Below are 16,440 nucleotides of genomic sequence, written 5' to 3'. Positions count from 1 at the left end.
CGCCCTAGGGTTGAGACGGGGGGATTCCCCTATTTATAACAATGGTATGACGTCACTGCAACAATACAATGACGTCACGTCAACAATCCATCAACGTCACGTCAACCCTGAATTTAGCATGTAATGTTATCATTACATTGTGTATATGATACACATTGGGGAAAACAGGGCACATGTAAGAGAAAAAGAATCATTCACCCCCTTGTGGGTAAGATAGGGGAATCTCAACCCTCGGGGAAAGATTCTTAAGTTGCCAAACACTCGGCAAAGCCTCGTGTTTGGCAACATAAGAATCTTCCCCCTCGGGTTGAGATTCCCCTATCTCACTTCAAAGGGGGTAAATGAGTCTATTAGTCTCACCCTAGGGTTGAGACGGGGGGATTGAAAGAACAGGGTAAGAGAAAAAGAATAATTCACCCCCTTGTGGGTGAGATAGTGGACTCTCAACCCTCGGGGAAAGATTCTTTAGTTGCCTCGTGTTTGGCAACATAAGAATCTTCCCCCTCGGGTTGAGATCCCCCTTAGTCCGAGGGTTGAGATTTCTCTATCTTACACAACCAGTAGCGATTGATTATTTTTCTCCCATATCTAACAGTATTTTAATGTGAAATAAAGGTAAACATGGACCCAAAACACATACAGGCAATTTGTTGATGGATTGTTGACGTGACGTCATTGTATTGTTGAAGTGACGTCATGCCATTGTTATGAATAGGGGAATCCCCCCGTCTCAACCCTAGGGCGGAGAAAGATAAATCTAGCACCGGCAAAACGGGAGATGAATCTGTCAGGTGTGGGAGAGTAAAAGAATAATTCACCCCCTTGTGGGTGAGATAGTGGAATCTCAACCCTCGGGAAAAGATTCTTTAGTTGCCATACACTCGGCAAAGCCTCGTGTTTGGCAACTTAAGAATCCTCCCCCTCGGGTTGAGATTCTCCTATCTCACCCCCAAGGGGGTGAAAGATTCTAATTAGTCAACCCTTAGGGTATGACAGAGAAACAATACTATGACATCACATGACGTCATAATCAGCATTTTACGGAAGGGGTCATGCGTAAATCAGGAAAAACAAACAGACTACAAATACTGAAAACTATTGCTGTAAAACGTAATGATGGAATGATGGGAGTAAAATAATCATCCCCATCTTTATGGTGTGACAGAGAATTGTCCATTCCTCGGGATGAGTATTAGGCAGACCCTCGGGTTAGACAAACAAATAAATCACCACTCGGGTTTGAGATTTCTCTGTCATTCCCTCGTGGAAGGGAGAAAACGATAAGTCTTTAGGGAAAGACAGGTCACAAAGCTTAACTTAAAAAATATTACGCTCGGGTTGAGATCAGACAGGGTTTATATATTTTATTATTCTTATATTATGACCTGGACAGTAGATATAGACCAAAGATGGCGGAATGTTTTTAACCTCTGAGAACGACATGGAAAATTATAGTGTTTGCAATATTCTCTTTATACTTGTTTTAGGGGAAAACTTCGTTTCCTTTTCATACAATACAATGTTCATGTTTATATTACGAGTGGGAAGCCTTTTGATTTCGAGGATGCCGTTTCATATGAAACTTTCAAATATTTCACGCCTTTTCTCAACTATATTTCACCTGAAAGACAAAATCAGAACTCATGAATAGCAATGCAACACAAACGATCCGAGTTTCTTATCCTCACCATCCGTCGTCGAGTGAAAACTCTTACTATATATGAAGTAAAGTGTCGACTATACAAAACTGCCAACATATCAATACAATTGGACTTAGAGTTTATACGAAAAGTACAATACAATACAATTTATGACACTTAATGAAAGAAAATTACAGACACCGGATGTGACGTCCGAAAGTTAGTTTCGTATCTGGCTGTCTGACTGGTTTATGATATATACATATATCTCAATAGACACCGGATGTGACGTTAGACAGTTACATAATGTAGTTTCGTATCTGGCTGTCTGATCGGTTTATGATATATACATGTATCTCAATATCGTTTGTATTTTCCAGTTCCTGATGTGGTCTTTTCTCTTGACGTGTTGACGTTGTGTATAAAATTTCCTCCCGACACATTATTTTTATAATTTTGATAATAAATTGTGTTAGTTGACATAAATTTAGCAATTATTCTTAAGTTTGAGTTTATATGCCACGAAGACACGGCCAACTGCATTATCAGACTTACTTAAGTGATATCAATTGCATGGTTATGTATAATAGAGGATGATATAATGCATTAGTGTTACAAGCACCTTTACAACCCATATTATCATGCGTAACACAGTGTTTGGTATTGTTATCATAATATAATGATTGATTCATCTATCGTGATGGTTCATGATATAGTAGATGTAGCTGTTATCGAAATAATAAGAATAAACTTTATTTGTTAAACAGCAATCGTGAAATCAATTTCTCTGATGTATTAATCAGTTTTGTTTGCCCGGATGGAAGTGAACAGATATATCCTAATGTAATGTGGGAGGAGGCTGGAGTACACAGATAAAACCCACGTGATCGGGTAGGTTACCGAATACCTTTTCATCTCCGACGAGGGAGTCAATCCCAGACAGTCTTTGTAAATGGCGAGTGTGTTCCACACTGCGCCACCCGACCAGTCGAAATGTAAGCCTACCATAGTTAATAATACCATCAAAGCAATGTGACTGAGACCGTTATATAAATGTTATCATGCTATATTTATCAATTATGGACGTTTGTTGAGGTGCATACATTATTGTATGTGGTTATATAAACCTTCGTCTCGGTGAATATCGCTTATTTAGGTTCATGTAACCAAATATTTACCAAAATAAAAGTCCTGTGGGGTAAAAGTATGTGGTTATTTGGACCTGATCAAAGAGATATTGACCGAGGCGAAGTTGAGGTTTACTGATAGTCGTTTCACTTAGATTAAAACAGTAGGAAATTCGTGCTCATATTCAAACTATAATTCTATAGGTAATACTCAAACATATTATTGTTGAAAATGTTTCAACGATATCATTTGAAATAAATAAATGAAATACTAATATGATATTTGTATCGACTTATTCTGTGTCAAATATTAATTCAATAAAACACGTGTCAACATTGCTATAAAATAAACATAGCAACAATACATGTAGATACAATCGGTCTTTGTCAAACTTTTCAAAAGTAACCCATGTAGTTATACAACAACAAGGAAGCATACTCACTGTTTACGGTTGTACATATTCCCAATTGATGTGTAAACATGTGTAAAACAGTTCTTGTCACTCTAAACCACATATATTTACGACAAAATCAAGGAACCAAATCAGACAAAATACCGTCCTTGACCTTCGGATGTTAACCAATATGTCACCGTCATAAGCCGCATTGCATAGTCCTTTACACTTGTGTTTTGCCGAGTACTTACTGGATAGAAAAAAAAACGTGGAAAAAGCACAACTATACAAAAACGTTCTTATTGCATTCCTTTTTCAACTATAATATTTATCAGGGTTTTGTTTCGCAAAGTTTGTGTACACTGTAAGTGACGTTTTGATCGTCAAATTATTTATATTCATTTACAATCTTTATGCCTTTAATCTGTTGTTAACAGGGGGCTCCCGTAGAGGTAGAACCGCCTACGAATATTAAGAACCTAATGACTTGTAAGCTTGCAAAGTCTTAAGAAATAACTTATGCTTAATATCAAAGTAATATTGAAATAATGGAACGGTGACAACAGACCAAGAAAAAAAAGACACCAACAGAAATATTTGCATAAATACAAAATATAACGCTAATCAATCATTACAATTTGTATCAGATTAAATTTACGCCTTTTGCTTTACATATTGTTACTATTTATACTTGAGATTTTGATAACGTCGGATAACACTACTTTATTAGGTTAATCCCCCGTTTTGACTGCGAGAAGTTCGCTTAATCTACAATGATTTACTACAGTGTTGGAGTTAATTTGATATAAAAGCCGTCTATAGATTACTGGTTTACAGGATCAGCCGTGTCGCAGTGCCATGACTTTTCATTCGATTTAATCCTTCTCCCTTCTCGGTGGTGAAGCGCCGTTATATTTCTAATCTATTTATAGACATGGATTTGAGTAAATAATATACTCTACGCAGAGCCGTTGACATCTTTCCTAATTTTTATAGATCCGATATCTTTTTAATCATCGTGATTTTCTCCCTCTAATAGATTTGTGTATAAACTTAACTATACACCAAACCGCTAACATCTCCTTTCTTCTTATTTTTCAGAGATACTGTTATAGTACCAATGTGATTCCTCCTTTTAATAGATTTTTGTATTTACTTAATTATACGCAAAACTGTTTATATTTCCATGTTTTTTCATAGATTGTGTTTTACGTGTAGTGCCAAAGTGGTTTTCTCCCTTTAGTCGATTCGTGAAACCGCTGATATTTCCCTTCTATTTCATAGATTATGTTTTATTGTCATTGTGATTTCCCTCTTAAGTAGATTTGTGTATTTATTAAACTCTGCACAAAACCGATGTTTCCGTAGATGTATGTTTAGTGTCGACGCTATTACCTCCCTTCAGTAGATTGTGTATACATTTAACTGTACGCAAAACCGCTGTTATATCCGTTTTGTCATAAATAATGATTTTAGTGCCGATGTGACTACCTCTCTTTAATAGATTTGCGTACAAACTTAACTATACGCAATGACCGCTGATATTTCCCTCGTTTTCATCCATAATGCTTTAGCCGATGTGATTTCACACTTGAGTTAATTTGTGTATAGACTTGATTTTACGCAAAACAGAAACAGAGGGAAAACTTATATTGGATTTTCTAATTTGGGGTCAAAATCGCGAACATTAAAGCCCGCGTAAATAACCCATTATACGGTAAGATATCCGATGAAATATAAACCACATGTTACGTCTATATTACCTGTGAAAGGTAGAAGGAACACTGCAAGTGATTATCGTCAAAGAATATCCAATATGGTTCTACAGTGTAACTACGAAACAGAATGCTCAGCTGAGTCACTGAAACAGGTTAGGTACTTAAGCTGTTTTAACCCAAGTGATATATTCATCCTAGTTTATAAAACTGTCGGGCAATTAAGGAAATATTTGCTGTAATGTTAAAGTCGGATAGGTACATTGTATTGAGTTTATTGAGAAGACCACTTCACGTGTGTGTAGAATGCGACCCGTAATCGTTGTGGGAGGTGTTGACAATCCGGTCATAAAGAGCGTTATACTGTCAGTTGAATGCGTCACTTCCGTCAACCACTTGAAGGTTTCATGGTTACCAAGACTTGTGTGACCTTGGAGGAAAATGTCACAATATTACGCAAAAACAGAAGCCAGTAAGCTAGTGAAACACCCTGAAAATTGAAAGAAAAAGAAAATACCACTTTCTCTTATATTGTATATATTTCATATGTTTTGTTTTATTGATGGAGAAATCATTATGTAAGCTTGTCATACATGTCGCTTTTTTAATAACATTAAACAGATAGTTGACTTAAAGCAACATAACCATGATAACAGTGAAATGCTATTTATAAATATAAGATTAATTGACTTCTTCAGTAACGGGTTCGTGCAGGGAAAAAAGACCGGAATGTTCTTGCAAGATCAAACGGACTTTATTTATCGGATTGATTTAACTTGGACACTATATTTACGTATCAATCCGCGCTTCAGAACAACGAGGGAAAGTATGACAAAGGATGAGTGTCTGTAAGGCCCTTTTTTGGGCCCTGGTATTTTCGGATTTTCACCTCTTTAATTTGTTCAAAGATGTCCTATTGTATTGCATGCGGAAAAAATAAGGTAAAAGTTTGATCGAAAGTGAGTTTTTTGGGGTACCAAAAGGGGTAGGTAAATCACAAAAATAATTTGCTGTTTTCAAAATGAGCTTAAAAACCAAAATAATACCATTTCTGTTTTTTGAAAACATATGTAAATAACACAGGCATATATAAAAGAAAGAAAAAATACAACGGTGTACAAAATTCAATCGCCACTTAAAGATTGTTTATATAAAATGGAGGATTAAGTCAGGGGGTTGTTTAAGGTAATTTTCAAATGAAAAGTGTTTTGTTTTCTCAATAATTTCCCTTCTAATTTATATATTTTGAGTTAAAATTTACAACTCTACTTATTTTAGTACACCTACATAATATGCTTATTCACTACACACTTTCCTTTTGTTTTTCACTGGGTTATGGCTTCTGGAAATTAAAGATTATTTCAACAATAGCAGAGATATATGACGTAAAAGTACCCTGAATCAGACTGACGCCTACGGACTATCATGGACAACGGTACGGCGGTTTAACCTGGCTTAACACAGAATGATAATATCCAATATGCTTTTGTTGTTACAGAATGTATGTTTTGTAAACAGGTTCATTTAACACAACCAGTGAAATATTTATGTTGGCTTACTATACTTACAAACCTTAAGAAAATTCAATGTTGAAAGAAAATGAATGTGTATTTAACATATCAGAGTGTTAAATACATATTTGTAAATCTTTTAACGATTTTAACGGCAACCAATTATGTCTTATGGTAAACAAATCATTAAGTCGGTATGACATTTGCTTACTAGTCTGTTACTTAAATATACCTTTGCATTTCTGTATATATAAGCAAACACTGACATACAATTTTGGTGTTAAGTATCATGTATTTCAACATTGAAAATGTCTTTATGCGACAGAGATATTGGCATAACTGCCATATGTGTCACTTTGAAACTCAAAACGACACACGCGAGGACAACCGAAGTTAAGCACATTTCCCTGTAACCGCGAGGATAACCGAACATTTCCCTGTATACGCGAGGATAGTTGAAGTTAGCACATTTCCCTGTATACGCGAGGATAGCCGAAGTTAAGCACATCTTCCTGTATATTCTCTTGTAGTGAACTCATTCTGAATAACAAATTTTCAATAAATAGGGTTTGTCTAGTTTCTCGCTGAAAAACAAATAATTTGAATAATCAACTCCATTACTATTGAACAAAAATTTAGAAATCTGCATTGTGACATTTCATATACTATCGTACATCTCGGATCTGCTGTGTAGATCAAAAATTCTATTTATTACAATTTGACTACTCTCCTTCACTTTTCAAAACAGTTGGTTTCTGAAGCGATTCCCATGTTCAATATTTGAAAATAAATATTAAAGGTTAAGTTTTAAAAAAATGTTTACAAAGCATTTAAAATCGGACTATCACATAGGTGTTTGTTTACAATACTTCAAAATGATTTGCCCTGGTCTAACAATGTTTGACCAGTATAGGTCCACTTAAATAGAAAGGTCAGGGTACTTGTAACTACGTAAGTACAGTCAATTATCCTATCGGAGCCACTGTGAGCACGAATGAGCAGTAGATTGACCCATTACAAAACGAAATAGGATTAAAAGTGAGTTCTTAATCATTAAACCTTCGTTATGCTGCCATAATTTGTTATGGAACGAGGGAGGCGATATAATGGGATAAGGGCGGTAATAGAGGTGGCAAACTAAAGAATGACATTGCATAGATCGAGGTTCTATTTTATTTCATTACAAATGTTTTGCATAATACTATCTAACATGTTATATGTAATTATCGTTTAAAAATGATTCCCGTTGACATGTGAAATTTTCATTAATCAAAAGGTGGAAAACCTATTTGTTATTTTGAAGTTTCAAAGAAATTCCGAGTTTTTCGTAAAACACATATTGTACCATCTCTAAGTGAATACAAATGTAAACGATAAGAAACCAAATAATAATAGCGAAGTTTAGATTGAGCCCACAATAAAGTTTACAATGTAGTTCCCCAATCACCTGATTGAGTGGGTCAAGATTCCTTAACAAAAAGGTGTCATACGCTTGTAAGTACGTTTGCATATCTGTATATGATGAGTCAATCATAATTTCAAACTTATTTTAAGTTGAAAGCTCGTTTATATATACATGGTCAGCCGGAACAATGAATAGCGCATTCATCTGTTACCAAGACTACCAGAGTTTGATTCCTCAGTCGAATGTGTCGCGGTGTCCTCCAGCATTGACCCCTGGCGACGCATTTGAACTAATCCAATTCAAAAGTAGGAATAGTTCATTATGAAAATTCAGGGATGAATGTGTCGCGGGTTCCTCCCGCATTAACCCCCTGAAGACACATTAGAACTAATCCAATGCAAAAGTAGGAATAGTTCATTATGAAAGTTCAGGGATGAATGTGTCGCGGGTTCCTCCCGCATTAACCCCTGAAGACACATTAGAACTAATCCAATGCAAAAGTAGGAATAGTTCATTATGAAAGTTCAGGGATGAATGTGTCGCGGGTTCCTCCCGCATTAACCCGTGAAGACACATTAGAACTAATCCAATGCAAAAGTAGGAATAGTTCATTATGAAAGTTCAGGGATGAATGTGTCGCGGGTTCCTCCCGCATTAACCCGTGAAGACACATTAGAACTAATCCAATGCAAAAGTAGGAATAGTTCATTATGAAAGTTCAGGGATGAATGTGTCGCGGGTTCCTCCCGCATTAACCCCTGAAGACACAGTAGAACTAATCCAATTCAAAAGTAGGTATAGTTCATTATGAAAGTTCAGGGATGAATGAGTTAAGATCCCTACGCTCTACCATCCTGGCCAACAAGGGTGATTGAACATAAGTTGATAAATGATATAATATTACTATTATTATACACACATATCATTATGGAAATACGGCTTAAATACAAACCATCGTGATAGTATTTTGTCAAGTTTAAAAACGCATCTAATCCTCCATTTTTTAAATTTATTATTTTCTATTTCATTTATACCACTGTGACTATTGCTGATAGGGTGTCATATATTGGGAAAACTCAAACGTCAAACACATGACGGTGACATAGCTCCTGGATTAAAGCACTCATCTCGACAGCCAGGGGTCTTGAGTTTGGTGCTACCAAAATCACAGTGTTTGTTTAGAAGTTGCCAGTATACACTAGTACAACATGACAACCGAATCTTTACATATTTCAAAATAAGAATACAGGCCCACTTTGTGAGTATGTTTGATTTTTCAAACAAAAGACGGTTTCTTAAACAATACCAAGATATTTTCGTATGAATAATGATATGTTTACAAAGGTTTTGAAAATGGACAAGTATTTGAGTGTTTACAAACAACTTAATGTCTGAATAGTATATGTTTGACCGCACCATTTTAACATGAATAGTTAAGTGAAAAAGCCTTCCCTATTTTGAATACACCAACTTCACTGTACATATTATCTATATATGTACGTCCTATGTTTTCCGTCTTTTCGTATAGCAGAGTTATCTGCTCTTGTGAACAGGTATTGAGTGTTACGTCATTTGTTTGTGAGAGTAACGTCATCAATTTTTGAGAAAACGACGTGATTTTTTCACACGAACCAATGACGCAACAATCAATACCTGCTCACAAGAGAAGATAACTCTGCAACACGCAAAGACGGAATTACGTAAAGTGGTAATTATTGCGTGTGTGGAAATGCTGACGTTTTTTGCGTTAAGAAAATAAGCGCGGAAATAACCACACGAAAGTATACGGATATATGGAATATGTAGATTTAAGAACCATTGTCGAAATGAAAATTTCTACACAGCGATCAAGTCGCAGAGTCACTACGAAAACATTCCAAATTAACGGTATTTTATTTAATTTTATAGACCAAAGACACGTTTTCAAGTTTTTACATATTTCAGAAAATCAGCGCCAAAATATCTACACACAAGTATGTATATGTATTTAATATAGCTTATAGATACATAAAAAGAAATAGGTTGAAGGACTATTGACAACGCGGAAATGTTCAAACTGTGATCAGTTTAAAGAGTCACGACGCAAAATATCCAATCGCGAAAAGTTCCGTTTGCAGTATATAAATGATCGTATCCTCACGAATATTTTTGTTTTCATTAGTTTTATTATAACACAAAGTTGTTTATTTCTGTAAATTGCAAAACGTGTTTTTAAGTCAAAACAAGCCACATATGAAAGCAGATAACATCAATTCTATAAAGTACCCTTATACTCAGTTATTAGGTGACTGGTCTCAAAAAAGGGGTCGTGAATTTGCCCTCATTTAAGGCTCATCATTAAAAGTCACGATGTTTTTGTAGATTCGTAATTAATCATGACACTTAAAGAACCCTATATACCACTGCCAAAACCATTGTTATTATGCACTGGAAACTGTTATTCCAGCTGAATATAGCTTTTACAAATATTGTCTGAAAAAAAAAGAAGACGTTAAGTAACCTTAATAAAGATATAATATGATGATATAAACGTCGAAACCACCAACGGTTTTATGAAAGTAAAACCGCGAGTAAGTCAAACCAGGAATCGAACCCTGGTCCTCTGACCATTACACATTACCGTAGCCAACTGATGCTACATTTATATAAAATACGAGGTCACGTCACGGCACTGTGTTGTATCTTTGAACAAGATACTTTACTCCGCTTGTTCCAGTCTACTCAGCTGTAAATGCTAGATGTGAACGCCTAAATGGCAGCACCGGCTGTATGCTCCCCAGGGAGTTGAGAAAGATATTGGCTGGTTGCAAAGGCCACGGTTTAACTACGGATAATAATTTGTGAACCGCTTTGAGACGACCTACGAACTAGGATGCGATAAAGCGGTATATGATTAAGAACCACGACTTGTTATTTTTATTATATAGTTGTGTAAATGTATGCATTATTAAACAACATCTAAAGTTTTCTTATTGTACTGGGCGTTTCTGAATCCTGCAATAGTTAAATCTGAAAATAGTATATGCGCTGTATAGCCCCTATAGCTCAGTGGTTAGACCACATTTTAAAAGAAAAGAAAAAGAGCACTGGTCTCGTAAACCAGGGGTCGTGAGTTCGACTCTCATTGGGGGCATCTTATTAATATTTTAAAATTGTTTTTATTGTTTCTGTTTAAGGATGCCTGTCCCACTACACTGTGGTTTTCGTATATACAGTAACCTCCCTTTAACTTCTGTAACATTATATAAAAAGCTTATCCAGTGTTCGTATCCCGGTATAATCCCATGGAATTTTGTAAAACTCGAAATACTTTCGTAGATTCTATTTCGTTTATTTCATCTTTAACATTTCTCATAAAAGTCTTGCATTGTATGGTTTGTTTTTCAGAAAATGATCTATCAAAGATATAGTCATGCCGGGCAAAGCATGAACACAGCTTTTGTCACTGAACTGTGCGTATGTACAGTGTTTACTTGTATAACAGACGTATTTGGAGACACGGTAGTCTAGTGGTAGGACGCCGGGCTCATGACCGAAAGGTCGCGAGTTCGAGTCACGGCACGGCATTGTGTTGTATCTTTGAACAAAGTACTTTACTCCGCATGTTCCAGCTGTAAATTAGTACGTTGTTGGGTAGTGCTTGAATTGCTGAATAGCGAATTGGCAGCATCGGACGATGTATGCTCCCCACAGAGTTGAGAAAGATATAATTGACTATTTGCAAAGGCCCCTATAAGCACGGATAACAATGTGTGAATCACTTTGAGACGACCTAAACACTAGGTTGTGATAAAGTGGTATATAAGGACCTCGAATTATTATTATCATCATTACAGTTGGCATATATATATGTAAGTTTATTGAAAATATTAATAATCTACCATTGACAACATCTATGAATTTATAAATCGTATAATTAGAACCGTAGACATTCTTCCATTTGTAAGATATGTAATTAGTTTGTTTATAAACAATATACACAATTTGTTTCGGTTATACTGTATTACAGGTAGGATATAATTCTATATATTAGCTTAAAATTTACATATGTAGAAACATACAATCCGTACATCTATGAATAAAATGTATTTATACATACACAAACATCTATTTATATAGTGTTTATACATACATATATTAATAACTATAAAGTTATGTAAAACCTTTGTAATCACATTCAAGTAGTATACATTGACATTATCTATATTACGTATCTACATATTTATGTTTATGAATCCTATTAATAATTATAATAAAATTGTATATGAACTTTAATATAATATAACATTATAATAAACAAACATTAACATTTTATATAATTGAATAAATTCATTATAAAGAATATAAATACATGTACATAATATATTGATAAACATTTATAAGATAAATCTCAGTATGCTGTATTTAAACAAATGAGATTGAAAACCATTTACATAAAGATAAGTTTGTGAAGCATGGTGTCTAGATCTGTCAGGTGCCCTGTTAGGTACACACAGACTTCACACAGTCAAATCAAGATAAGGTGGAGTTATCGGCCACTTATGTGTCTCCTAAGCCCTGGGAACTAGGTATTTAACTTCCCAATGACACACCAAATAGACAAACAAGGCAGATATGTGTTTCGTAACAGTGTACTCAGCTATTTTACGGTAGAGTTTCGCGAATCGTTGACTCTAGAAACTCAACATACTTACATGTAATTTAATTACAGGTCCTATTTATTATAAGTAAGCAGTACAAATGCATGTCATATTCAGTAAACTGTTACAATTTAACAATTAATTAAAGACGATAGATTGTACTAAATCATTACAATTAACTGTATCCGTTAACTAATCACACTATACTGTATCATTGAATGATTACAATAAATTGTATCCACTAATTGATCACAATAAACTATATCCACTAATTGATCACAATAAACTGTATCCACTAATTGATCACAGCAAACTGTATCCACTAATTGATCACAGCAAACTGTATCAGTTAATGAAGTATATATAAAACTACTTCATAACAATATGTTGTATACACTAAACTACTTATTTAAATACAATGTATATTCGTATTAATCAATATAAACGATGTCCACTACTTTACTAATTGTATTTTTCTATACCACCTGCACTTTAGTACTGTAATACAACGCGTGTGTATACCGTTCATCAGTCACACTTACATTCTGACGTAAGTGTTTAGGCGATAACCTGTATTTTAAATTACGAGATCATCGTTTATCGCGAGACACGCGTCAGTTACGGATTTAAATGACGTTGCCTTTGTGACAAATCTTTACACCATATTACCAAAAAAGCGTTTGTTTTGTATCTGTATAAGTACATTGTTTAACCATGACACGTGCTTTTGCACAGTCATACGTCAGTTTACAATGGAATCACTGAGTGATATACATGTATGTCTAAAGATGTAACGATCTCAGACACAAGATGTACGTGATCACAGACACAAGATATACCTGATCACTATGTGTGTGTACTTTTAATGCTTCAGTTTTTACCCGTATACACTGAATATAAATTTGAAATGTGACAATATTCACAATATTCACCAAACACCTATTTAATGTTTCCAAACATTGGTCGAGTGGTGCAGTGGATAGCGCACTTGACTTTCACTTAGGCGGCCAGGGTTCGATTCCCCGATCGGACGTGAAAAGGTTTGGGTCACCTGCCCGACTACGTGGGTTTTCTCCGGTTACTCCGGTTTCCTCTCACACTAAGACCCCTCGCGCGCTATTATCCGGGCCAACAAGAGTGATTAATAAAAGTTGAAATAACTTCATAATTGTTGTTAAATAAATAAAGTGTATATTCAAAATGTTTCCAAGCAATGTATACGACAAATCTGTATCACTAAAGTCAAGGTCGATAATGGATGGGTCATCCATTGATTAAGAATGCATATCTATACTGAAACCTGACAACCAGCCCAAGTGCAAATATGCACCAAACCACTTACAGTGGAAATTCTTGCTTTACTGAATTAATCTTCAGTCCACTCGAGGTAAGTTTTTTGACACTGTCACAATTTTTAGATAAATTTACGAGACAATCGTTTGCTTTATAATTCTTCAATGCTTCAAAAGTCTTGCTTTACCGAGTTGATCTCCAGCCCACTTGAGGTAACTTTTATCACAGTGTCAGATGTTTTAGATATATTTACGAGACAGTCTAAAGCTCTGTAATTCTGGAATACCTTAAAATACTAGCTCACGAGATGTCTATGCATAAGATGGTGAAATAATATCCAGAAAAACGGAAAAGATATTTTTAGAACAAATAATTCTAAAAATTGGAGTAAACGTCTTAGAGTGTATTGGTGATCGGGTGACGCAGTGCATAACGCACTCGCCTTTCACCAAGGCAGCCGGGGTTCGATTCTCCGACCGGACTAAAAACAGATATGGAGTCACCTGTGCGGCCTGATTGGTTTTCTCTGGGTACTTCAGTTTCTTCCAACATCAACACTCTCCCCTCTCCCCCGACCCCCCACCCACTCACCCCCGACCCCATCCCTTGTGCGCCAACAAGAGTGATTTATATAAGTTAAGTTGAAATAGCCTGTTTCATTATTGTTGTTAAATAATTATATATAATGAATCAGAGCACTGCGTTCACTGGATGTTTATAAATGGCCGCTTAGTAAAGGTTAGATCACTAAACGATATTTTGCAGTCGTGTCGTTTTGTTTGTTCAGGGGTCCCTCTACAAAACTACCTCTTCATATATCTTGTACGTGTTACATTTTAATGTAACGGACCGGTTAATAAAAGAATAGATTTTTAACCAATCAAAAAGACCCATTACTATCAAGCGTTTCGAGCAGTTCTTGCAAGTTCAGAATTTCTTGTACTGCACTAGATCTTGTTAGAATGTGACGTCAGTTCAGAAGACCTGTTAATATACTAGCCCCCCAACGGTACGTGAAAGTATGTTTCGTTAGTTCTGAAGACCAGTTACTAAACTAGCTCCCCAACAGTGCGTAAAAGTATGTTTCGTTAGTTCTGAAGACCAGTTACTAAACTAGCTCCCCAACAGTACGTAAAAGTATGTTTCGTTAGTTCTGAAGACAAGTTACTAAACTAGCTCCCCAACGAAACATGAAAGTATGTGTCGTTAGCTCAGCAGATATTGTACTATCTTGTAATTGTATGGCACATGCAGGTTCGTATAGACAGGTAAAGTGAATGGTTCTGCGTTAATGTTAATTTCATCAAGTGAAAAGAAACATGTAACATCTGAACCAGACTCAAGTCTTTTGAATTACCCGTGTAGCTGTTAGTATGCGCCTTACTTTACAATGATGACGTCATGATAGATGTCGACGACAATGTGTAATTCACGTGTCGATGTCAATCACGAAACTAACGATATCTGTTAACGTTCTGTCTCTCTGGTACGGTCTTGGTTAATGAACTTTGAAATACATCTGTCCCCAATGGTAACTTTCCTTAGGATATTTCAATAACATAATAGCTGATATGAAATTATGTATTGTATCAATCAAATTAAACAACTTTTTTAAAAGAAATAGGTATGTATTATAAAAAATACAGATGAAACGGCTCAGTTGACCGATTGGTTCTCTATTTTATCTTTAATGGTACAATGTATATATATCAATAAATGTGGCTGTAAACTTAAGTTGATGTACGTAATTTAATGTAACAAATCATTACAAATATGTATTCAATATTAAATTTGATTTAATTCCATATACAGCGTTGCCTTATACTCTTGATAAAAGATTCTATCAGAACCAAACTCGGCTTGTTCACTTTCTTATAACGCTTTCCCGCCATTTCGCAGTATCTACATTTATCTACATGTCCTTTATCAAAGTAAATTAGTACAAAAAAGTGCACTTACCTTTCTGTTTAAATATCCAAGATACAATCCTCTTATTTTGAAATTAAAATTAAAATCACACATTCACAACGTAAACTTTTATCCTTATTCGGTGTTTATGCCATCCTATAATAACTCCATGGGAAAAATGTCCTGCTGTTTAAATGATAAAACCTCTTCTTATTCTATCTATAGGGTCCTATCTGAAGATTGCGACAACCATCGCCTCCATCTTATCCCCAATCTGCTCGGTCGATAAACAGTAGATCGCCAGACAGGTTACTAAGGGGGTAGATCCACGCGAGTAAGTGTCGTCCATACAGAGGCCTGGCTGTCTTACATATGTATATATATATAAATGTAGACATATATGCGCTATTGGGGTTGACGAAGGGGTACATGCCAGACATTAATTATTTATTCTATAATTCATTTTCAAAGAATTAGTAACATGAAAAAAAATATTTTTATTTTACAACAGTTATGAAACAAGCTACTACAACCTATATTAATCGCTCTTATTGGGCCGGATGTAGGCGCGCTGGGGGTTTAATGTGGGCTGAAACCTTCGTATCAGGAGAAAACCCACGAAATAGTCATTAATTCATAGCTGTTACTTTGATTTGATAACTCATTTGGTCATTTTAGATCAATTTTGTTATCGATATTTATATAAGAAATAATATTCGTCTGTGCGATAACTGAACCGAATGATTATATAAGCTTTATGAATTTTGTGGTATAAATTTTACAACATTCATAATTTGAATATTTAA

At 35.2% G+C, this 16,440-nt stretch overlaps 1 protein-coding gene across 3 annotated transcripts in view; it reads right to left on the bottom strand.

The window, feature by feature from the left end:
• Positions 1-15,951, bottom strand: part of LOC110465830 — a 40,322-nt gene extending 24,371 nt beyond the window's left edge. For 2 of the 3 annotated variants that reach the window (XM_021521938.1, XM_021521940.1), the window contains exon 1: positions 3,211-3,295. In XM_021521938.1, the coding sequence (XP_021377613.1) occupies positions 3,211-3,227 (17 nt within the window). In that variant the 5' untranslated portion in view covers positions 3,228-3,295. Of the gene's footprint in view, positions 1-3,210; positions 3,296-15,685 lie in introns of those variants that run through there. The other variant, XM_021521939.1, reaches the window with a different exon arrangement.
• Positions 15,952-16,440: the final 489 nt, after the last annotated feature.

The sequence above is a fragment of the Mizuhopecten yessoensis genome, unplaced genomic scaffold (genome assembly GCF_002113885.1).
Source record: "Mizuhopecten yessoensis strain PY_sf001 unplaced genomic scaffold, ASM211388v2 scaffold11101, whole genome shotgun sequence".
Lineage (NCBI taxonomy): Eukaryota > Metazoa > Mollusca > Bivalvia > Pectinida > Pectinidae > Mizuhopecten > Mizuhopecten yessoensis.
This window is presented reverse-complemented; position numbering and strand designations above follow the sequence as displayed.